Here is a 25,831-nt window from a genome sequence, read left to right as displayed (position 1 = left end):
ATATTTGAGATATGAACCATTGAAACCTTGAAATTTTCAAAGAGATATAAAACAACAATAATAATTTTTTGTGAAATTTATTCTTAATTGCCATACGTGCTTCCTTCGAAAATTGGAAGAATTGATTAAGCCATTTCCGCACAGAATCGAAACGAATCTCCACTGGAGAACCTAGTGAGGAAGGTAGTGTACACCCTTGATTTATTTCCAATCATAAACCTATAGAACTAAACGAATTTCTGATGAGAAATGCAGAAATGACATTACATCGATTCGTCTAATGATCCAAATGAACACAACAGAACGGTTTACAACAGAATAGGAGAGTTACTAATAATATTACGGTACCCAGTAAGGAGCCCTGGGGTACTCAGACTATAATAGTTTTTTCAATTATTCTAACATTACGCGTATAGGTCTAGCGGAAATCTAATGGCTATTGGAACGATACCAGTTATATTACGGTACCAAGTAGAGAACCCTGTGTAACTCCAATCATAATAGTTTTTAGAATATTCTAACTCGAGACGTATAGAAGGAAATCACTGAAGCAAATAACCTATGCGAAATGTTTATTTCGGAAAACCCTTCCATCGACTTTTCATTCTCTTTCAAATTCGACAAATATAACAGCTAGGAGGTTCTCTTAAAATATTCCTTTTGCATCGAACTAATTTCTCCACCTTCAATTAACCACTAGTTATTAATAGTTACTGCCAGTTAATTAATTAGTAGGAGTTTTTCAAATTAGCCCTAACGGGATACGAGAGTTACCAATAATATTACGGTGCCAAATAGGGAACCCTGGGGAACTCCGACCATAACAATTTTTCAAATTATAACTTTGGGCATATGGAGGTGAGCAAATTCCCTCTAAAGCGAACATTAGTCTTTCTTAAAAATAGGGCGTCTTCTTCCTCCTCTTTCTAACGTAGACAGCGTTGTTATTTTCGATCTACGACTAGAGGAAATATATCTAAAACATCTCTTCGTTTTGTTTCAGAGCTTTGTAGTCGGGAGGCACTTCCGGAAGTCGAGATCATCAGTCTCCTGGAGGAACAGATTCCCAAGTATAAACTGAGAGCGGACACGTTGACGAAGTTTGGTGGTGAGTATGTTTTCGATTTGCGTTGTTTCGTGTTTATTAATGAATCATCGTGTTGTGTGCCGGCCGGCGTGAATGGAGTTGGGCGTGTGCTATTTTTAAGGCGGGATCGATAAGAGAGCGTTTTCGGTTTCGCGGAGAAGAATGAGTCTTGACTCTTGACTGAGGACAGCCATCTGCTGGTTTATTTTAGAATTATGTATTATCTTTGTAAGGAGATACGCGTGGTATGAAATTTCTTGGTTCGACCTTTAAAATGGTTTGAACTATTTGAGAGCTTAGTAATTCATCCACCGGATCGTTGAGTGAGGTGATAATTTTGATTTTGAAATTTTGAGCTCTTAACTTTTATGCAGTATTTTTTTTTGCTTATGGAAAAAATACTTAACAAGTTCAAGAAGTTACAGTAATATTTTGACTTTTACATCGGCTCTAAGTCAATATTCACAATTTCTGAACGTTGTTGAAGCGTGTAACTTACCATGATTGAATCGAATAACCTACTGAATACTGTAATTAATTTTCTTTGAAAATTCCAGTATAGAGCCTATAAATCCTGAAATAATGGACCTATCGGTTAATTACAGCCTTTTTCGAGATCTACGTCATTGTATCAATTGGAAGAATGGTGTAAACTTCCCATGTAGGAACTTTCAATCTTTGTTTTTTTTTTAAGAGTTAGGCATTGTAAATTTTCGTGAAAATTTTCGAGTGAGTACGAAATTCGGCTCATTGGGGATGGTTTTATTCTAACATCGCTCACTGATTGTTCGAAAGATAACAGTTTATAAGAATTTCGAATTCGAAATTTGGAAAAAAACCGTAAAAAATGAATTTCTACACAAAAACCGTAATATCTCTTGAAATATTGGTCATAGCATCCTCAAACAATAACGTTTTTTATAGATCGAGATGTGATCTAAAATATACTATTCTTCGAAAATTTCAGTTTATAGCCTATAAATCCTGAAATAATGGACTATCGGTTAACTACAGCCTTTCTCGCTATCTACGTCATCGTAACAATCGGAAGTATGGTATGAACTTCCCATGTAGGAACTTTTAATTTTTTCGTAATTTTTTTTTAAATACATATTGAAAATTTTCGTGAAATTGATTTATCATGTCGTTGTATTGCGGCCGTTTGTCTTTCGATGCTCAGTTCAAACGCATCAATTGTGTTCGATAACGATGGCCTGTGTTTCATTCGGTTTCAACAACTCATAATGTCATAATACACTACGTCGAGCTGGACCCACCTTACTGAGCATGACCTTGGAACCGTGAATATGGAAGCATGACCGGGATATGCTCATGATTTTCTGCGATTGGGATTATCGCAATGGGCTAATTCTTGTCTCCAGTCTCAATACGATGCAGAAATCCTTTCCGTCTTTGCCTTGCAAGCAGCTGTTCACAAGCAACAAACGCCGTTCAATATCTCTCGGCTTCAACTCATACGTCACCCAATTTCCTTGTTTCTAAATCATTCCCATGACTTTCAAGCGTTTTGAAATAGCTTGTTGCGTCACTCCTAAAGATTCTGCCTATTCTTGTTGCATTTGACACGAGTCTTGATCAAGTAATGCCTCCAATTCTGCATCTTCGAAAACATTCTCTCTTCCACCGCCATGCTGACCTAACTTCAAAATTACCGTTCTTGAAGTGTTGAAACCACTCTCGGCACGTTCTTTCACTAAGAGCGGCCTCACCATAGGTATTTGAGAGCATTCGATGAGCCTCAGCCGCAAATTGCTTCAGATTGAAGCAGAAAATTAAAACCTCCAGCAAATGAGTAGAATTTGGCTCGTAAGCTGACTTGTTCAATCGAGACTAACTTCATGATGCAGACACAAATCGACTAATATTTCGATGGCGTTATGTTTACAAATACCTTAACTTATTGTATGACATCTACGATCTATTTATCTCGACTACCACTTATCGCTACAGCCATCTATTGCAAAACGACGGAAGCAAAGTTGTACACCCAATAGGTAAACACTGCTTAGCCTACTCGTTTTGATATGATATTGGAGTAGCTTCAGTGAAAAAATTAATTTAAAGAAATATAAATTGATGATGGTTTATGCTCTTTGATTCATAGCTCACGTTGATGTTTTTTGTTTTATTTTCAATAGAATCATTAGATAAATGAATTCCGTTTTGATGATATACTCATTAGGAAATTTGTACAAATTTTAACGTCAACAAGGTCAATTCTGTAGGTACAATTATTTCTTCTTTTGGGATTAATCAACCATATCTATGACTCTGGTAGCTATTGTCTTCTGCGAATATCAACTAGATTGTGTTTTTCTTCAATGGGAACAGTCAAGAAACAACCTTGCCACTAGATAATAGTTGTCGGTTTTCAGAGTCGAGCAATTTTATTGTCGTCCGTCATTGAGTAAAAAATATAATTGAGTAATTGTAACTGGTAATGTTACAACTCCGTTCCTATAGAGTTCCAGATATGATACAAGTTATTATGTCGAAACGATTATATTAACGATTGGAGAAAATTGACTCAAATTTTGTTGATTATTGTCGAAATTAGAAATCAAGTCAAAATTGCAGAACAGAAATTGCTTCTTGTTGATGTTTGGTAAACAATATTTGGAATCTTTCCAAGACATTCAATCTCCCTTTTGAAACTTTCCCAGTTTACTTTTTGGAATTTTTAGAACCTAAAAGTCGAAAAAACAAAACTGCGATTTTCTGGATAAAAATAGTAATTTACGTAACAAGTCCGGAAAATAGGGTTTTTTTGGACGAATAGTCAAAATTCCAGGACGAGCGTAAGCGAGTCCTGGAAGTCTGTGAGTCCAAAAAAACCATTTTCGGGCGTGTTGCGTACAATATTTTTTCGGCAACCATGTAAAATAACACTATCGCTGCTGCTTTCCATATTTTATTGCGATTGCGATAAAAAAACATGCAAATTTTTGACAACTAATTTCATATGAACTGTCAGCCGTTATCTCGGTTGCTATGGATTCTATGATTCTTTTCCGGCCTAGTCCGGGAAGTACGTACTTTCCGGACTAGGCCGGGAAATGCTACTTTCTCAGAGAAAAAGCGTCCGGAAAGTGAGCACTTCCCGGACGGTTGCCGAAAAAAAATTATTAAATGAAAAAAATATTCAACTTATTCGGAATTGAACCCAGGGCTATCAGGATTGGCTAAGCGTTTTAAAAACCAAACTACTAGACCTTGTTGGAGGAACGAGGTTGTAACGTATATACATACAGGATGTTGGTAAATGAGTGCGAAAGACTTGGGGAGGTGATTCTGCAAATAATGACAGTTTGCTATATAATTTTTGTTCGAAAATGTTTCGTTTCCAATATATGTGGTGGGGTGTTGAAGTTTTTCTTAAAAACGGACTATTTGTGTATTGCTGCATATGTACAGGGTGGGTCAAAAAATTTTTGAATGTGAAGTCCTATTTCTATACTAGATAGACAAAAACTGATGTCGGTGTCACAGGGCCAATTTTCACGAGAAACTTATTGGCGAAAAGCGAAACTCCATAGATATCACCGTTACATAGTTACAGGGTGTTTTTCCGAAAACGTTCATTTTCGAAATATTGCTCTTCCTTTTTTTCTGTTGAAAATTTTTAATTTTTGTTAAAACCGGTAGCAACTTTTTATGTTGAATTCAATGACGTTAATTAATTTTCCGCAAACTGATATTTCATGAGATATCGTATATTTCTAGATATTCCGATAGAGCTGAAAATTACTATTTGAATAATATAGCATACTTGATATTTTTCTGAAGTCATGTTCGAAGTCCCAACCTGACCATAGACGTTAGGTCAGGCAACCTAACCGGCCACCTTTTGGGACATCGAACATGACTTCAGAAAAATAACAAATATGCTAAATTTTCGGAATTGTAATTTTCAGCTTTATCGAATTGAATTCTACATTAAAAGTTTCCACAAGACGGTTTTCACAGAAATGAAAAATTTTCATCAGAAAAAAAATTATCGCAATATTTAGAAAATGAACATTTTCGGAAAACACCATGTAACTATGTAACGGCGATAGCTATGGAGTTGCGGTTTTTCCAATGAGTTTCTCTTGAAAATTGGGCCTCAGACACCGACATCAGTTTTCATCTATCTAGTATAGAAATATGACTTCCCATGCTAAAGTGTCCAATTTGGACCATCCTGTACCTGCAATCAAGAATTTTATATTTATCATTGTAAGTAATGAGGGTACGCCACTGAGTTATTTCATACTAAAATCATTTTTTCAATTCCTCGTTCAATTTATGATACAAATTTCCTTATGTTTTTTTCTTATGGGGCATCATTTTCATGCAACAAATTTTTTAGCATTTTGCAGTTTAATGCATTATCTATTATTGGATAGTTTTTGATAATGGCTTTAAGTTATTATTTTTTTGTTTTAAAAAGAGCGCCCTATTCGAAGAAAACGTATGAGTGATTTATTGATGGAGCAATTTAAAATGTTTTTCAGTTGTTAATATTTCAGTGGCATATTATTTTTTCTCTCACTCTCGGAATATGAAGTATTTGCAAAAGTTATATTGTAAACTCAATTTTTTTTCATACAGAATTATTTTCTGAATGAATTTGTTGCACTTATTCTTCAACATTCATAAGAGAAAATTATTATAATTAGCAAAAACATCATTACACATTTGGAATTCCATGATTGTTTCGAAATTTTGAAAATCTTAATCCTGATTTATTTTGCAAAAGATTTATTGATCGTTTTCTAGAAGTAGAAGGATGAAACAGTTCAATAACTGTTTTTTTTTCATCAAAAATAAGGCTTAAAATTCCAAAATTTCTCAAGAACAGATCTGGATAGTGAATAGACATATTTTCTTTAATTGTGAAAATATTAAAGTTCCAGAGGTTGTTTAAATTATTTTCCATATCCAAAGATCATCAATCGTTTTCGTGAATATAAACATACTCGCTGAGTCAGAAGAGTTATTCCCAGAATGTTATTTCTACGCCCGCACAAAATGTAAGGGTGACCACCGACGCGACGATTTCTAGACAACGCAACGACGCAAAAGTAAGAAACCATTATAGGGGGCGTTTTACAACGTTTTTACGATGTTTAACTTTGCAACTAGCGCACACAATGGAAAGGCGTCGTTTTTATCAGCGAATTGATAATCCAATTTAACGATGTAGCAGGTTCTCGAGGTGCACGGATCTATATAGTGAAGGTTGGGCCCGAACTCGTGCCGTTGCAGGTGTGGTGTGTTCTCGGCCGGTGGTTCGACAACTTTCGAGACGGAGTCACATGCTGCGGTCAGGCGAAAAAAAAATTCGTCCGAAGTTTCGCAGATCGCTGATTTTTGCCGGTGCGGAAAAACGTTACGCGATGTTTTTCACGGGGATGTGGAAAATTTTAAGTTTTCTTGAACTATAGGTATTGTTAGCAGTGTTTTTATTTGAAAAATACTACTGGTGTTTTTGAGAAGTGATGTGATAAGTTGTGGGATGTTACCAGGAATTTGTTTTTTATTGTTTTCGTTGAAGATGACTCAGCCGATGCTGTGGAGGAAATTCCACTCGTTTTACTCATAGGTATATTATTTTCAATTTTATAATTACGTATAGAAAAAGTTATCAAGGTGCAGGAAAAAAAAATTTTCACGCAAACGAAAATGCAGATTTCATTATCTATTTAAATCAGTTCGTAATGTTGCAAGTTGGATTTCACAGGCGTTACTGCGCCATCTGACCGTAAGCGTACAAAAACAGTACTTTTTGCCCGCCCACGGCCGGTCAAAAAAGTAACACTGTAGAAATTCATGGGAAAATTGAAAATTGGCCAAACTTTCTAATTTCATGAACAATAATTATCATCTATAAAACTCTCAGAGTATTAAATATAGATAAAGGGAGCACATGTCATTTTCAGTAAGCAAATTTTGTCTCCAACATGAACTATCAAATTTGACATGAAGCGCGCGGAAATGAAAACATATCAGTGATACGATATTTCACTCAAATCACGAGTTTCTACACAAAAAACGCACTTCTTATGTCCCATAGTGAATCAATCTTAAATAGTAACTCAAAATATATTGAAATAACTACCTAAATATACCAGAAATTCTGAAAACAAACTTCAAGCGCGCCAAACGACGTGAAACAACCGATAACACTAGGAGAGCAAAAGTTGCCAAACCTTGGATTTCAGCAGGTAGATAGATACAGAAAATGATAAATATTCTGCTTATTAGAAATTTGACATTTAGGAAAAATATCGGATTCCAAATATTGAAATTTACATATTTAATCGGGAATCACTCAAATAAATATATTTCATTCGATATAATATACATTACATCGATATAGTAAAATTGTGGATTTGAAAATATATCATAATCCGACAACGTAATCTAACCATGTTGGGGACATGTGAAAATTGCGTATATTCCATACATTTATGTTTATTAATCTATGATAAAACTGCAATTACTTTATTTGGACCGATCAAATTTTGCACACAAGGTGAAATAGTTAGCCCAACTAACTACTTTCTTCCTTACTTATCATCAGAAGCTGCATTCAGGTTTAGCGACGGAGAATTTGATTCAAAGAGTTTTTGTCATGTTTTTCGTTTCCTTGAATTTTAATTGGCATAGCCTTCTTTCTGATTTTTCGAATAAAAAAGCTTCATATTGTATAAAATATTATAAATTCTATGATTCTTGTACATATGAATTTTTCAATATTTCAGTGAGTAATTTTTTGCCTTGAAAATTAATTGATCTTGATCACAAAATTGGGAGATCAATGCGATATCATTTTTGTACAAATTTTTATGCGAATAACTCTCAAGTTTTGGAGAAAAATCCTGGACGTTATACGGCGGACAGACTGATTTCTTCATTCAATTTTTGGATCCTATACACTACAACGCAAACTGAAAATTTAAGGTGAGAGGGTAACCATAACCTAAAGATTATTATTGAAAATAAAGAACAAAAAGCTTTCGTAATTGCAGAAATAATCGTTCTGTATCAGAGTAAAGATCCTGTTCGAATCAGAAATTATCAAAGGAAAAATTATACAGTGTGGTCCTACGAAAACTCATATGAAAATGTGGAAAATCGCTCGTACCCGTCAATTTCTGATGCGAGAGGGAACAACTTTTCCGCTCTTCGCATCCCCGTCACTGCAACCCCCTAACGGGGGTGAGCGCAACTCCTTTATTTTGAATAGGGATGAAGGGTATTGTGATACCTCATTTTGAAGATCTTATTTAGTACTATCTGAACCTAAAATTTCGCTTCGAAATTTCAATCGATAACGGAACGAGAGGTAACATAGTGAAAGAGAACAACTACTGAATACCTTTGAAATGAGTCGAATACGAATGATATTCTCGAGATAAATTACATATTGCCTCTTTCACTATTTTTTGAAGCGAAATTTTAGGGTCAGATAGTAATCGATACTATCTTCAAAATCAGTTATTGCAACACCCCTCATCCCTATTCAAAATTAAGGGGTGTGAAGTTTTCGTTGGATCACCCTGTAAATTCTCACTTCCTTGCAACATAATATTTCAGCCATCTCCATAAAGTTTTCTAATCGACTTTTTTATCACTTGCTACCTGTCCTCTTGAAAAGTATAGAATCGCCCGCCTATAATTATCAAGCTTAATTTGACTTCTATGGATGTTTGTCAAGTGTCGAATTCTTTGCAACTATGACAGTAATTACATAATTTTAACACTGTAAAACAAACCGCTTTAACCAAGAACGTAATTGTGTTCTCGTGATTTCCACTAAATACAAGTTCTTTAATGTTCCCTTCTGTAAATATGTTTATTATGTTTTGATTATTCACTTACTGTTTATTTATATTTTTATTGCATCTGCCACTCTCCTGCCGATTCATTTTATTTCTCATTGTTACTTAAAATACCACATATCGCTTACTCAGAAATATTTTCCATTCGCTGAATACACAAACTAACGTTATGTAATTTTCTTTTTTCAGGATACGAGAATCAGGACTGGTTCATTCCATCTCCGGCCTTGCAAGTGGACGAGGCCGATCTCAAACTATCACCGGATCAGATCCGGGAAACCTTAAACTATTTCCGTGAGTATTTATTTATTTACACTAATAGTTAATTTGACTAAAATATACTTACTGATAAAGAAACTGCAACATCCAGAAGATGCTGTTTAAATTTGAAATTATTTTTGTAAAACATAGATAGTATAGCAAGGAGTAAATTATTGAAATTTGGAGAAAAAAACGAAGGGTTTACAATTTTTTTTAATAAATTTGTTAATAATGTGTTTGTCCACCGCTATTATCTATACACTCCCCAACACGTCTCGGCATTGATGCAATAAGATGGTCTATTTCTTCTTGGGGGATACTATCCCAAGCTACCTGTACTTCATGTCTCAGAACCACCAAAGTCCGTGGGGGCTGGGGTAAATTTCCAAGCCTTCTACCCATGAAGTCCCAAACATGCTCTATGGGCGAAAGATCGAGGGATCTTGTCGACCATGGCTAAAGATTCACATGGGTCGCTTCGAAAAAGTTTAAACTAACTCGGGCAACATGAGGTCGGGCATTATCTCGCTGAAATATTGGATTCTCGAGCCGGTAAAGGTAGGGGAGAACATATGGTTCCAATATTTCTTGGAAGTAACGCAGCGCTGTTATGTTACCTCTAATAAAGACTAAAGGTGATCTACTTATATGTACAATAGCACCCCATACCATAACGCCTACTGTCCGGTGTACATGACGCTCAACATCAAACTGGGATTCACGTCTTTCTCCTCGATGTCGTCTAACCCTTCTTCGGCCATCGTGTGCATCCAAGGAGAATCGAAATTCATCAGAAGAGACCCCCTGATGCCATTCCACATTCCAAGGTTGACGTTCTCTGCACCACTGTAATCGTTGCCGGCGATGCTCAACCATCAGAGGTAACACAGGATGGGGTCGATAATGCTGTAGTCGAAAAGACCTTATTCGGCGGTAAAGCGTTCGGAAATCTACAGGATGGCTTTGTTCTCCTAACCACTCATCAGCCAATGATCGAGTTGTCACCATAAGTCATAGACGTCGATTTTGAACTTAATTTGTGCTCTTTCGACGTCCGGTGCCTATTCTTCTTCGATTTTGGCCATTATCAAACTACGCTTGACAACATCTCATAACAGTAGATGGATTTCTGTTCGTACGGTTAGCGATTTCTCGAAATGACAACCCCGCCTCCCATTGATCAAAAATTTGACCTCTTTCAATTTCAATTAGCTGGCGATAAATTCCGCGTACACGTGCTCCAGGCATCTCAACAACAACTAAGCATCGACTTTGGGTCTCCTCGAACAGCTGGTTTGTTATAAAATTTAAAAAACTTGCAAAAAACGATTACAATATTTAAGTAACTAAAATTGATTACATGAATTCACGATTTTTTTCTCCAAATTCAATCATTTACTCTTTGCTATACTATCTATGTTTAAAAGAAAAAAAAATCAAAATTCAAACAGCTCCGTCGAGGTGTTGCAGTTTCTTTGTCAGTTAGTATATTTGTAGAGGAAACAATCAAAAAAGTATCAACTAAGCCGCCGAAATGCGATTATTGTAAGTAACGTTGCGTCAGTGACGTCATTAGGAAGTATAAACAATAACGTGTTATAACACTAGCGATTATTGTCATTATTGATTCAACAACTTTGTTCTGTGAATATCATTTGGATTGAAGCAAAAATCTTATACTTTATTGGTATGTCATTGAGCTTTGATGCTTTAAACTAGCATGTTGAAAATCATTTCGAAATATTCAACAGGAAAAAGTCTCTGTTCTGTTATTTTTTCCGGAGATAATCCTGTCTAATCCTGAAGCCCAAACAATGGACATCAAGTGTTCATTTAACCTTATCTGTTTATATCAAAAGTTACTCCAAATACTAACCTCGGTTGACCGCAAATTCAGGAGAACTGTTTATCCTCGCGATCTAAATTCATAATAGCGACACCTAGATCTCGAAAAATTGCACCAGATAACATCAATCTTATCAGCTACGTTTCGCCCAAGATTCATACTTTCGCTATTTGTGTTCCAAGTTTGCCAGTTGAAGTAACCAAAGTCCTCTATGTTTATGTTATATTTTCAGTTCTATGTAGCGACCGTGTGAGCCAAATGACCAAGACTTACGATGATATAGAAGCGGTGACAAGGCTTCTGGAAGAGGTGAGTTTTTATTTTGCCAAAATAGTAAACGAGAGAACAACCAACACACAGGTATCACCAGTAAACTTACAAGTTGTCTATTCAAAAATAAGTATTGTGGCCTTTTAATACAGTATATAAAAACTATGACTCGCGAAAACACATAAGTGACACTTATGGACCTAAAATTTCAGGGAAGCACAACCAGCTCAAAAATCACTGGTAGATATTCAAGTTCATATTTATAGTGTGCCAAAATTCCTAGAACACAATTTGCTCTCATTAAAAAATAACTATTATGGCCTGTTAATACCTGTGTGAAAATGCATTATATAAAAATTATGAATTGTACAAACACATAAGTAACACTTTTGTATAAGTAACTTCATTAAAAGTATATAAAAATTATGAATTGTGTAAACTCATCAGTGACACTTATGGACGTAAAATTTTATTCAGTTCTACTCATGATATTATTTTCATTGAACTTTGACATTTTCGAAACGTAAATATAATTAGATCATCTTTATCGAAAATTATTCTTTACGGCATTTTATTGATTAGCAACAGAGGTTTATCGAGGGAGACTATTCAGCAATTTCAATTGGAATAGAACATCTTGGATGATGAAATCGATGAATTTTTTGTAATAGATTATTTTCGAACTGATCACAATTCGGTGTTTCAATGAATCAAATCCCTTAAATGGGGCCATGTATTGTTTTGTTGACAATACGTTCGATAATATTTCAGGACTAATCTAGAAAAGATCATAATGAAGTAATTGAATTTATAAATAAGTATGTAATGTATTGAAAATTATACTACCACTTCTAGGCAAAAATAGTTCATACCTAATTGAAAACCAGACTCGAACCAGTTCGATTTCAGTTGAAAATCAGTTCGATCCAGATATACGCATTTATTATTGATTTTATTTTTATATTTTCAGAAAGAAAAAGACCTAGAACTGACCGCCCGCATAGGCAAAGAGCTTTTGCAGAGCAACAACAAATTAGAAAATACTATCGCCTACTTGGAGAACGATCACAGGGCCGCTCTAGAGAAAATCACCCAGCTAACACATGAGTGTCAAAAGAAGACCGAACTCATCCAAATACTCACCAATGACATGGACGATGCCTGCTACGAGATGGCGTCGAATACTGGGAAAGTGAACCTGGAACTGCTCAACAAGAAAATATGTGAGTTTTTCGATTATCATCATTATCTAACTTTAGCCTACTCTACCCGGTTTTTTTTAGATCCTCTGGTTCTCGTTCACGTGATCCCGCCGATCCTTGGGTCTTTCCTTCGCCTCTAAGGAATTTTCTCACCGTCCTTGCTGTACCTTAAAAAACAGCTTTTTGCATTATATTACATACTTTCTCACTAAGTCTGAGGTCCTTTCCCTTAAGATTTTTTGGTACTTTTCCAGTTGTTATGATACTTATTGCAACAATTCTCGTTGAAATCATATACAGACTCGAGGTCCGCATATTTTGATGTACTTTCGACCTCCTTTTGGCGCATATTGTTATAATATGACCTTGCTACGTCAATTAATTTTGTTTTTTTTTATGTTTATCGATTAATAATGCATCTGGTCTGTTGTCTGGTCTGTTTTAAAGCGTTCATTCTCCAGGATGGTTTCCGGTTTGTACTTGTAGTATGGCACTTTTTCTCACTGTTTTACTCCTAAAAGGCTGCCAATTCATGCTGAAGAATGTTTCCTGCTGCTTCGTGTCTTTCTTCATGTACCTGCATACATTTGACATCCACTTGTTATATATTGGGTTGTTTTGTTCGTTGGACATTCATATCGGCATCGATCGTCATTGATAGTTCGATCCTTCATGTTATGTTTGCAGCAGTTTCTCGATGAGATCACTTGATCTTGGAAAGATTGGAGAAAATTATCAGTTTCTGGATACAGTCTACCTGATGTGAGCCAATAGTTCGATTCATCAATGTCGACATGATCCTGGTTCACCTCGTTGAAATGTCTTCCATGTAGAAGCTTCTCCTCCTTACCTTTGAAGTTTTATGGGATTTTCTGGTGGTTGTATGAACATGCTCTTTGTATAGGTGAAGGTTTCAAATGTTTTGATTCGTCTGCTGTTTCACACAATGTGTAGTAGGCCTCTGAAGTATATTTATTGGTTTTCTATTTGTCCATGAGCAAGTTCCATGAAGTTCCTAAATGACTTCTGCCTCCTTTTTTTCTCATAATCATTATTATAGTTTTTATTTTGCCCGGGTGACTTTTTTTTAATGGACACAATCGTGTTACCAAATGAGTGTGAAAGTGTTTTGGGGGTAAATCTTAAATCCTACAAAACATTTTCAATTTGTTTTGTTCGTACAAACAACAGTTTCCTAACGAAAAAATATTATACATCATTGTGCATTAACGGATCTTCTGTAGATCGAATCGAAAAATCTAGTAGGTAGCTGTGATTTTTTTGTTTGTTTTCTTTTTGATAGAACATAAGCACAAAATGTCATTCCTTCAACTCTCCAAGGAATTAGGAAAGACCAACGAGTTTTTCCTTGCACAAATGACCCCTTCAATTTTTGACAAGGATTCAACACCTGAAAACTTTCGCCTTTACTTGGTATCTATCGTATAATCATTCGAGATCTAATTATCGACCAAGTCTCGTAAAGCTAGTTGTCTGGCTTAGTGGTGACCCGCAGGATATAGTTTTGTAGGAGATTTTCTTCTTAAAAGTACCCAAGGATTCACTTCCTCAGGATGAGTATTCTAAAAATACACCTGTGCAAATCGGCATTTTTGTAATGTAGTTTTCCAAGACCCCAACGTTGGATAAAGTGCACCTTTCCTATTAGAAATTTCGTCAAGATAACAACGTCTAACCTAAATCCAGCCCGAACCTCTATCAACAACACAGGACACGCAAGGTTATTGATTGTCGATAAGACCAACTAAATACATCCTGGAAACACGTTGCTATTTGTAATTACTTTTCAATATTGTTATTTATATCCGTGCCGCGTCGTTGATATCATCATTGACGGTTTCAAAGTTTGCCGAATATTTTGTTTGTACCGTTTCTAACATAATAACAGTATAATGACCGGAAGACGTTGTTGCAGCAAATCTGCAGGACGAGAATAAGCAGTTGAAGGTGGAATTCCACCGGTTAGCTCAGGATACCAGGGACGTGGAGAATCAGGAGAGGAGGTTGCTAAGCGATCTAACGGGACAGTTGTGTGAGTATGAACTGGATTTTATTAAGCGGTGCTGAGCCGCGACGTGCTCGGTTCGTGCTGAGCTTTCAGATGCCTCGTTTAGGCAGTTACTTTTGAATATCGGTTGTCCTCGATGCTTTTTTAGTGGAATTGATTATCAGGAATGTCGTGTTTGTTTCGTAAGTTTGTAATGTAGTTTCTTTTTTGAGTGATGATAATTGTTTTTGGCCTCAGTTTTACGTTGCTCCAGAAGTGTAGGATTTCAAGATTCATTTGTAGAGTTGACTCATGTATTTACATTTTATTTCGTGTTAATACTGGCAGTTTTTTTTTTCAAGGTTTTTTTTTTATGCAACAAAATACTGCACTACAATTGATATTTACATAGTCGAGATGTTTGCTATACCGTGTTTGAAGAAGACTATTTGTTTTCGAATTTTAAGTCCTTGCACATTGTGCTAAGATGGAAAGTTAGATTCTGTTCACAGATAAGCTATTAACAAGGACAATATTCACGACTTTATTATTTTTTTTTAAGGTATGAATAATTGTAACAGTTTTTGATTGGATTTCAATTACACCAAGTCAGATTGTATTACAGAAAACGTAAAATGTAATTGAGAAAAGCAAAATGAATTTCGGAAAATATGAATTGGAATTGGGATTTGCTAATTTAGAATTCAGAAATTCGAGATCGTTATTCAGAATCAATTACATGTGCTTCAGAATTTAAAAAATGAATAGCCTTGTCTATGTTATACCTGTGTTGCATATTTTATTGGTGCCTCACATTCAGTACTGTTCTTAATATATTACATTATCTGAAATTGAATTGATAACCTCTCGAATACAATTTTTCTTTTCTGATTTGATAATTGATAATTTGCTGTTTATGAAATTCAATTCACTATTCTGATTTACAACTTCGTAATTTGAATTTCAAAATCCCTTTTTTTCGAATTGAATTAACTATTCTGAAATTCAATTTTTATTGTCTGAATTCTACTTTCCTATTCTGAAATACATTTTCTTTTTTCTGAACTACAATTGGAAAAGGTGTATGGATAATTATGAGTACATTTGGAAGTTCTGAATCGGTACTAACGAATGGTAAAAGTTGAAGATATCAATGAAAAAAATCTGCCAGTGATTTTCAAAAAAAAATTCACTCTCTCTAGAATCAAACCCAAATGTTGATCACATAACACGAAGCGTAGATAATTCAAGAAGAATATTGGAAGAACTTAATATTTCTGAGTCGAGATTTTCCGTGAGTTGTAACATCTATATTCTATAAACTCAACAAAACAGTTAATACTCCATCAATCAATGATACGTCTTCATGCATTCGATGTTTTCCTTCGTCACCATGTCTATAATCGAGATGAAGGTTCTAATTACGTCTGCCTGGGAAGTAATTAAAGTTGATAATGAATTCAGCGAACGCACAACATTGGCTTTTTATCCTCATCTGCTGCTACTACGTTGGTCAGAGCAGCGCTGTCCATATGTCCGAATTGTTAATTCAAGACATTCACATGACGTGTAGATAATATTCGGATTACGTTGGTTCGAGATAAAGACAGGTAGACAGGTGTCATGGCAATGAACTCGTTCAATTAGTTTCGTTTTCTTCGTTTGAAAACGTACAGTAATTTCCGTATTACTTGGCTGTAGGAACGAATAGGAAGAAAAAAGTGAAATTAATTATTTATTGGGTATACAATTTTGCTTACGCCGTTTTGAAATAGATGGCTGTAACGGAAGTGGTACTCGAAATAAATAGATCGTAGATGTCTTACAATAAGCTTAGCTGTTTGTAAACATAACGCCATCGAAATATTAGTCGATTTGTGTCTGTATCATAAAGTTATTCTCGATTAAAAATGTCAGCTTACAAGCCATATTTTCGTCATTTGCGGGAGATTTTAATTTTCTGCTTTAATATGGATAAATCTGCGGCGGAGGCTCATCGAATGCTCTCAAATACCTATGGTGAGGCCGATTTTAGTGAAAGGACGTGCCAACAGTGGTTTAAACACTTCAAGAACGGTGAAGAATCAGAGGCATTACTTGGTCAAGACTCGTATCAAACGCAACAAGAATTGGCAGGATCATTGAGAGTGACTCAACAAGCCATTTCAAAACGCCTGAAAGTCATGAGAATGATTCAGAAACAAGGAAATTGGGTAAAGACGGAAGGGATTTCTGCATGGCATTGTGACTGAAAACAAAAAATGGGTTCATTATGATAATCCCAAGCGCAGAAAGTCATAGGGATATCTCGGTTTTACTTCCAAGACGACGGTCAAACCGAATATTCACGGTTCCAAGATCATACTCAGTATTTGGTGGGACCAACTCGGCGTAGTGTATTATGAATTGTTAAAACCGACTGAAACAATCACAGGCGATCGTTATCGAACGCAATTAATGCGTTTGAGCCGAACATTAAAAGACAAACGGTCCCAATACAACGATAGACATGATAAAGTGATTTTACAGCAAGGCATTGCGCGATCCTATGTTGCGAAGTGGTCAAGACATACTTGGAAACGTTGAAATGGGAAGTCCTACCCCACTCACCCTATTTTCCAAACGTTGCTCCTTCGTACTATCACTTGTTTCGATAAATGACTCACGGCCTGGCTAACCAGCAATTCCGGTCTTATGAAGAAGTAAAAAATTAGATCAATTTGTGGATCGCTTCAAAAGATGACCAGTTTTTTCAAAGCGGGATTCGTACGCTGCCCGAAAGATGGGAGAAAGTAGTGGCCAGCGATGGACAATACTCATAATCATAAATGTAGAAGCAGTTTTTACAATAAAGCCTTCATTTTCGAAAAAAAAAAACGACGAAAGCAAAGTTGTACGCCTATGTATTTCTGATGATATTACATATTTTGCAAATTTAAAAAATGGCTGTGTAAAAACAATTCACAATTCAACAAATAGAACTTTTCAAGTTCCTTTGTTTATTTCATTTTTGGTCAAAAGTTCCTAGTACGTATCTCAGTTTCTGTCCAAAGTAGCTGTATCTTGTTTCTCGAAGAAGTAACATCCCAACCATAAAAATTACTAATTACTTATTTCACTTAAAATAAAAAAAATATATAATATTTCTCACATAGAATAACCTCCGTCAAAGATGCCCCATTCACATGCAACTAAGCACCTTGCAAAACCACCTTCGCCGGCACACATTTCACGCATTTTGACTTTTCCGGCGCGCCCCGTACGCTCGTACCGTTTATCTCGGAAGCCGATAGCGACACCAGTAAGTCAACAAAGATAGCAGCGACCTTTTTTTTTCTCCTCAGCAATCAATCTTTTCTATTCCCGTACGCGACCGAACGAAGTTGTTGCATAACCGCTCATCAAATATATTTAGCGATCGTCGAACGGACGTCTATGATAATTGGCCATACATACTCGCTGCGACGGCCCAGCAGGACAATACACTCGGCACGCGTTCTTTGGACCTAGGGCAAACGCCAAGTTCCCTACGTACTAGTAGTAGCAGGAATGTTCGGATAGGTTCAAGAAACGCGATCGTACCTACCATAAGTGGCACTAAGAGTTACCTTGATTTTCCAGCCTGTGCCAATTCCAGCATGGGGTACCTGGAGGGCGAGATCGACCGTCTGAAGGACGAGACGAGGGTGCAGCAGGACCTCATACAGTCGCTGCAGGACCAGCTGAAGATCAACGAGGAGAGGTTTGTGAAGGTTAGTGTTCGGAGGGGTGGTGTCCTCTTTAGCTAGATCGTGTTTTGATGTTGTTATCTTATGATTTCTTGATTGTATGTTACTTCCTAGGTAACTTTCTGCTGCTTCATCCTTCGCCTTAGAATGTCCAAGTCTTCCCAATTCATGGTATCTTCAGTATCAGAAAGAAGTCACTGATTTCTAGCTGAGGATTTTATATTCCTTGCTCCGTAACTCTCTCCTACTTATTTTTCCCTTAAGATTTTCCTAATTCTGCTTACCTTTCTCCTGATTCACCCTGTAGGTATTACATATTCTTTCTTCTCCTTAGAATGTCGAAGGCCTTCCTAAAACATGTTAACTTCATTAAAAGAAAGAAGTCAGGGTCACTCTTGAGTTCTTGCTGAGGATTTTATATTCCTTGCTCCATACCCTGTAGGATATTCTAATCCCTCTTTCCTTTCTCCTGCTCTGCCATGTATTATATTTTCTTCCTTTTCCTCAGAATGTTGCAAGTACTACCCAATTCATGCTAACTCCATTCATAGAAAGAAGTTAAGGCAACTGTGATCTTCGCTGAGAATTTTATATTCCTTCCTCTGCTTCTTCCTATTTCACATTTTCTCTCTTCACCTCAGAGTGTGAAGTCCTTCCTAATTAATGATATCTTCATTATTACAAAAAATTCACTGATATCTTGCTGAGGATTTAACATTCCTCGCTTCGTTACTTTCTCTTACTTCTTCTTTCTTCATGATTTTCTAATCCTACGCCCGGTAAGTATTATTTTTTTTTCTTTAGATTGTCTAACTCCTTTCCAATACATGATACATATTTTCATTAATGATAATTGAGAAGTCAGGGTCACTTTTGAGTTCTTGCTGAGGATTTTAAATTCCTTGCTCCGTAACTTTGTCATAATTCTTTCTGTGGGATTTTCTACTTCTTGTCTTTCTCCTGTTCCATCCGGTATTATATTTTCTTCCTTTTCCTCAGAATGTCGCAAGTCTTTCCCAATTCATGGTAACTCCATTAATAGAAAGAAGTTAGGGTAATTCTGATTTCTTGCTGATGATTCTATATTCATTTCTGCGTAATTTTCTACTACTTATTCCTGTAGGATTTTCTAATCCTTCATACCGTTCTCATGCTCCACCCTATATTACATTTTCTTTCTTTTCCTGTGAATATCTAAGTTTTTCCCAATTCATTGTAAGAAGTTGAAGTGACTCGATTTCTTGCTGATGATTTTTTATTTCTTTCTCCGTAATTTTCACCTGCTATTTCCTGTTTTACATTTTGCGTCTTCTCCACAGAGAAGTCATGCTCAATATTTTATTCATATCTTCCTTTCAGCATTTTAACTTATATCTTTGTTTTGGTCTATTGACTTGTCTTCTTCCCTATGGTTTTCCATAAATTCTCCATGTTGCTGTCATCAGATTTCTTATTCTCTATCATAGCTGAATAGTCATAACGAATGCTTTTGAGTTTACCAATATATACCTTAACCATCTTTATACTTTGCCCAAAAGCTTATTCTGAAATGTTATTGATTTGTTTTTCATATAATCGTTTGAAAATCTGCACCATATGCAAGAATAGCTCATAAAAATGATAATCTGTATAATCGAAGACGAATGCATTGGGACTTCTATTGAATCGTTCTATTATGTTTACCACTTTTTAATTTTCATTATTATTTTTCTTCTATTCTTTCACTTAACTTCTAGCTCTCTCCAGCTTTTCAAACCTTTCATTTTCTTTGTTCCTATTCAAATCCTACACTTTTTCTTCGTAATTTATTTATGCTTCTTACAATGAACAATTCCGCTTATGTTTTGTGGATTACATCTCCAGAAAGGAGGTCCCTGTCATCGGTTAAGCTTTATTTATCTTTTTTCAATATCAGAAGATGGAATAATTATTCAATCAACACGGCGAAAACAATTTCTTTTCGGGTCATTTACGATAACATAGTTTCATATTAATGCGATGATAATAACATCGAGTAGTTTCTTCTCCATATAATCTCAATTATTATCAGCAATTTCGATGTTTTATACTCGATAACTTATATATTAATTCATCGACGTGTTGCAATTATAGTTTTCTGATTTCGTTTTGTTCGACTCTTTTTCTTCGAACAATGATGTTCGAAAGCAGGCCATCTTCGAAAGGAACCGAGTTCATTTGGATCATTTCAGGGAAAGCCTGTAATAGATCTCCGAACACTCCTCTCTCGATCATAACGAATTTATAGGTGATCGTGATGCTGTATTGGTTATAACTCTTATTACCCACTTATGTCGTTTATTGAACCTTATCGAGGAATAAGTGTTAGTGTTATCGACAGTTATCGGGGTTTTCTAACTGGGGAACACAATTCGATTGTCGGTTTTTTCCGTTGTTTTGTTCCCAACGCAACAAAACATTTCAATATTGGTTTAACTGTTGTGGCGAAGCAGTTTAGCTACGTACCAAACCATTGTATTAATAGTGTCATGGATTCTATCAATAAAGAGTCAATAAGATTCAATGAAAAACAACGCGCAAATTATGCCGTCTCTACAATATGGCCTATCCCAATAATCCATCAATTGATTCTGAGCGTGTTTATGCCAAATTTATGTCCCGCTCTAGGAAGTTTTCCATTCGAGTAGTGGGTCATGAATTTGCTGGGTTAATTGCTTTTCTTTCTCTGAATTATGGATTGAACTTTTGTATCGAGTTGTAAAACTAAGTTTTTTAGTTTTTAGGTTCAGCCACACTATACTTCTACCGGTAACGAGCGCACGAGATGAGATTTATTACTGTACAATTTCACTTGGAGCTTTCTTATCCTATTCAGATTGGTCTCACTGTAAAGGGTTTTGCAATAAGAAGTTTCATTTTGAATAGCCCGCTATCTGGGGAGCTGTCACTTTTAAAGCTGCCATATAAGATGCATAGAATCCCTGGTGTGTACTGATTCGATTTTGTTTCACACTTTTTGAGATATCCACCTGTTGCTGTGGTGTTCTGCTTCACCAAAGTTCTCTTAGGTGGCGCTCTTCAAAAATTTTCGAATTCCCGCTACCTTCCTGGCACCGTTTAAAAATAATGGCAGGGTAAAGAAGATTGTTACGAGCATAGATTATAAAATATTTTTGTTCTATACTCAAAGGTCACGAAAGCCGAGAATTGAGAGAAATGTCAAACGATGGATGTGCCATCTGAAACAGACGCGATCTTTCGAAATCAAGTAGGTATAATTCTGAATAATCCCCCGTTTTGTCTGAGAGTTTTATAGCTATAAGTAGACACAGCAGGTTTTCTATGCGTCTTACTGAAAATGGATCGATAGACAGTTGTTACAAATTACTAACAAAAATATGAATATACACAGTTCGAAAAACTATAAAGCACTTCTGGGTAGTTGTGAAGCCTTTTCACGGCCTCTTCATCTACAGTGAAGCAGAATTGTTGACTTTGGGTCTTGGAAAATCGAAGATTGATTGTTGAAAAGCCTCTTTATCCTCACTGTATCACCTTTTTGTGCGGTTTTTGGGCTTGTGGTGGCATTGGACCTTACTTATTCGAAAATGAGGCTGGTGTAACAGTTATAGTGAATAGATGGCGCTACCAAGCTATTATTCATGATTTTTCATGGCCGGAATTGTAAGATATTGATGTGAACGCCGTTAATTTTCAACGAGACGGTACTACGTACCACACAAGCAACGGAATAATCACAATTTTGCAAGAGACGTTTCCTGTCCGTGTTACTTCTAGCAGAGGTGATCAGAATTTGCTACAGAGATCTTGTGATTCAACACCTTTAGACTTTTTTTTTGGGGCCACGTGAAAGATGAGGTCTATACCAATGCTCCACAATCGATTCAATACCTTGAGGATGGCGTTCGTGAAATTATCGAGGACATACAGCTTCAAATGTGCGAAGTGGTCATAGAATATTCCATGAAAAGGATATGACGCTGCAACCATAGCAGTGGAGACCATTTGGTTGATATAGTTTTCTATCGTTAATGGCGCACCTTCCTTTCTACAATGAAATGTGCAGCCATTGAGTTCCTTTAAAATATACTTGTTTTTTTTTATATGAAAATGAAACCTCTTATTGGAAAACCCTTTGTTTCTTCATTTTCATTGCCAACTTTGATCCGTTCTCTGGTCTAGGCGCTACCTGTTTGCAGATTGTTCCTATACCTACCTTATACCTAATGAATTTTCTCAGAAAACTGAGATGACCTCTTCAAACGCCAAACATTGCCAACATCTCAAACCATCTTGTTTTCTCTCCGCAGTGTCTGGGCGACAACGAAGAACTGAGCAGCCTGCTGCAGATCACGAAAGACAACCAGGGCTCCCTGGCCATCGAGCTGTCCGAGTTCAAGGCGCGCTACTACGAGGTCCACAACCTCCTGCAGGACGCACAAGAGCAGATCAGGAAGCTGCGCAAGAAGCAACAGCCCGGCGCGAGGATCTCGTTCTTCTCGTCGCTGGGCGCTGCTTCTGGCGTCGCGCCGTTCGATAGTTTGCACAACGAGCTGGAGATGTCGCTGCATTCGGAGCTGAGCGCAGACTCGGGAATATCTGAGTCGGTGTGAGTATCCGAAGATGGGTGTCTGCATTTTGGGAATTTTAACAAAGGAATGGTTACTGATGATGATCAAATTCGATTTCATGTTATTGCATAACCACAATACGATATTTCACTCAATTCGCTAGTTTCTCCTCAAAGAACGCACTTCTTATGTCCCATAGTGAATCAACGTTTTATATCAACTCAAAATATATTGAAATGAATACCTAAATATATCAGGAATTCAGAAAACAAACTTAAAGTGCTCCAAACGACGTGAAACAACCGATGACACTAGGAGAGCAAAAGTTGCCAAACCTTAATTTTAGCAGGTAGATACCGAAAATAATAGATCTTCTGCTTATAAATTCGACAATCAGGAAAAATATCGAATTCCAAAAATTCAAATTTGCATATTTAATCGGGAATCACTCAAATAAATATATTCCATTCAATATAATATACATTCATAACGATATAGCAAAATTGTTGATTTGAAAATATATCACAATCCGACAACGTAATCTAACCATGTTGGGGACATGTTAAAATTGCGTACACTTCCCCTATCTATGTTCATTACTCTATGGGGTGTACTTATGCTAAAACCTCTTCCATTTACTCCAGCCTTGTTTGGGGTGATACATCATTTTTAATTGATGAGAAGTATTTTGAACCAGAAACACCAAAAACGAATAATTTCTCCATTTCCAAATGATCAATGACAGTACAAGTGCTGAAAACAAATAGTTCAGTAGGAAACAAGAATTTTATTTGATTGATTAATGAAACGGATATGTTAAGGTAGTTCAGGTGGAAATTTTAAATTCGATTGCAGAGCTATCTGTGACAAATTGTTCGTACAGAATGGTTGTATTTTTCTCTGTAGAATACAGATCTGAAATAAAAAATGGGAATAACTATTCAAAATTCTAAGTTTGAATCTCCCACAAAGGCTTATGGACGGTATTATAAAGGTTAACTGACGGTTGAACCATGCGTCAACTACCAAATTCCGTATTTCTTGTGAGAAATTTGGTAGTTGACGCAACGGTTGAACCGTCGGTTATCCTTCATAATACCGGCTCTTAGTAAATGGAAGAGGTTTTAGCATGGGTGGACCTCCACCTCAAAACCATCAACCTTTTATTCGAAACAAGATGCTTACCAAGAGAGTCTAGACTTTTCTAATTCCGTTGAACACTTATATTATAATTTCATAATAGTTCAAAACTAAACTGTTATCATCACATTCCAGTCCCCAATACAAGAAGGTCTTCGAGACGGTGCGATGCGCCTCCAGGAGCTCCCTGAGCAGCCAGGACAGCGGCACCGGCAGCGCCATCATCCACCCAACTCTGGGCGGCACCATAAGCAGCTCCAGCGTGGCCGCAGGCTACGGCGGTTCAGGTCCCAGGATGAGCTTCAAGACCCAGACTGCGTCCGACCTTAGACGGTCCTCCGGTTCTATCTACAACAACAGCTCGCTCGGCTACCCCAGCCTGGAGTCCTCGGTGACCAGCCAGTCTGACACGGAGTTCGGCCTGGTGTCGGATTCTGACGAAGGATATCCGGCCGGCCAGTCCAAGGGGATCCCCGGAATACCGGGCGCCACTGACATAGAGGCGGCTTTGAAGAGGTTGACGCCCGGAGAGGTGTTGGCCAGGAGGTCGAACCTGCAGTTCGGACCCGCCTTTGGAGGGTAGGTATCCTATCTTAGTAGGAATTCAAAAAGGCGCACAGCTAGGTCTCACACTGCGCTTTACCACACCAAAAAGTAAAACTTGTTTCCACTGTCCTTCTTTGTTATGGCATTAAAAGTTGCAAGCGCTTCTCGCCTTTGTTTAAGATGCATCAGCAAGATGCAAGATCTGGGATATAATCAACTATGTAACTCATATAGTTTTTCTACATTCATGCAAAAAGCAAAACTTTATTGAACTATATTTAGTGGAAAAAGAAGTTCTTTATTGCACTAGTGCAATAAAGTTTTTATTGCACTCATCTGTCATTCTACTTCAACGTGCTGATGGAAATCGTCGACAGTAGCGGAGGGATACGTAGAGGAATCACATGCAAACAAACTCAGTGTTGCAAAACAAATATTTCAGCCTGAAGGAAATAATGATGTACAGTTACCAAGTACTAGTACGTTTACAGCAGTAACAAATCAAGAAGTGGATTTAAAAAGTACTTCACTACGAAATATTCATATTAAAAATTGCACCAATTGTTCATTCACTTTCAACATTGAGGGTAAAAATAAAGTTTGAGTTGAATTGTTCATAACGTATTAGTTCCTGTTTCAATGCAAATCGATATTAATAATAAAGTATTCAAGTTGTGCTTTTCATTTTCCTACACCTAGTGCTGCACCTCAATAAATCTTTTTTTGCTTTTTGCATGAACGTAGAAAAAATTTTGTATGCAATTCGTGCAAAAATTGTTTATTGCACTCGATGTGTTGTCCAACTCGGCCTATCGGCCTTGTCGGACAATTTCACGTCGAGTGCAATAAACATTCACTTTTTGCACTTGTTGCATAAATAACTATTGAATATACATTTCATTGATATTATTTCTGTTCTCAAATTCAATGGAAGTTTGTCCATAATTCATATTTCTCATGTAAAATTCCCTATACCTAAATGCCATAATTTCGGAATTATATTGTATGTACTGAAGCGAACAAACAACATTTTGAGTATCTAATATTCCTAATTTTTTCAGATACGATGGAGAAACAAGTGTGCCTTTCGGCTGTCGAACACCGGACAGCCTGATGTCGACTGGCTCTGGTCACTACCGTGGATGGAAGTTGCCTGAGAAGCTGCAGATCGTGAAACCGATGGAGGGATCTTTGACCCTACACCACTGGTCCCAGTTGGCCCAACCCAGCTTTGCCGGTCTCTTGGAAGAGAGACCCGGAGTTAAAGTCAGGTAAGACCGTCGGCATCTTTATCTAATCTAAGGTAGACACTCAAATTTGAA

The 25,831-nt window shown here is 36.7% G+C and overlaps 1 protein-coding gene across 8 annotated transcripts in view; it reads left to right on the top strand.

Annotated features, from left to right (window-relative positions):
- LOC123680362 (trafficking kinesin-binding protein milt) overlaps positions 1-25,831 on the top strand; it is a 94,424-nt gene that overhangs the window by 63,930 nt on the left and 4,663 nt on the right. For 7 of the 8 annotated variants that reach the window (XM_045618215.1, XM_045618212.1, XM_045618209.1 and 4 more), the window contains 9 exons: positions 1,004-1,108; positions 9,127-9,231; positions 11,277-11,353; positions 12,285-12,537; positions 14,453-14,569; positions 18,146-18,276; positions 22,563-22,861; positions 24,099-24,542; positions 25,571-25,780. In XM_045618215.1, coding sequence (XP_045474171.1) covers positions 11,303-11,353; positions 12,285-12,537; positions 14,453-14,569; positions 18,146-18,276; positions 22,563-22,861; positions 24,099-24,542; positions 25,571-25,780 — 1,505 coding nt within the window. In that variant the 5' untranslated portion in view covers positions 1,004-1,108; positions 9,127-9,231; positions 11,277-11,302. Of the gene's footprint in view, positions 1-1,003; positions 1,109-6,670; positions 6,696-9,126; positions 9,232-11,276; positions 11,354-12,284; positions 12,538-14,452; positions 14,570-18,145; positions 18,277-22,562; positions 22,862-24,098; positions 24,543-25,570; positions 25,781-25,831 lie in introns of those variants that run through there. The other variant, XM_045618213.1, reaches the window with a different exon arrangement.

Source organism: Harmonia axyridis, chromosome 5 (genome assembly GCF_914767665.1).
Source record: "Harmonia axyridis chromosome 5, icHarAxyr1.1, whole genome shotgun sequence".
NCBI lineage: Eukaryota > Metazoa > Arthropoda > Insecta > Coleoptera > Coccinellidae > Harmonia > Harmonia axyridis.
Note: the sequence above shows the minus strand (reverse complement) of the source record. Positions and strands in the feature narration are given on the sequence as shown.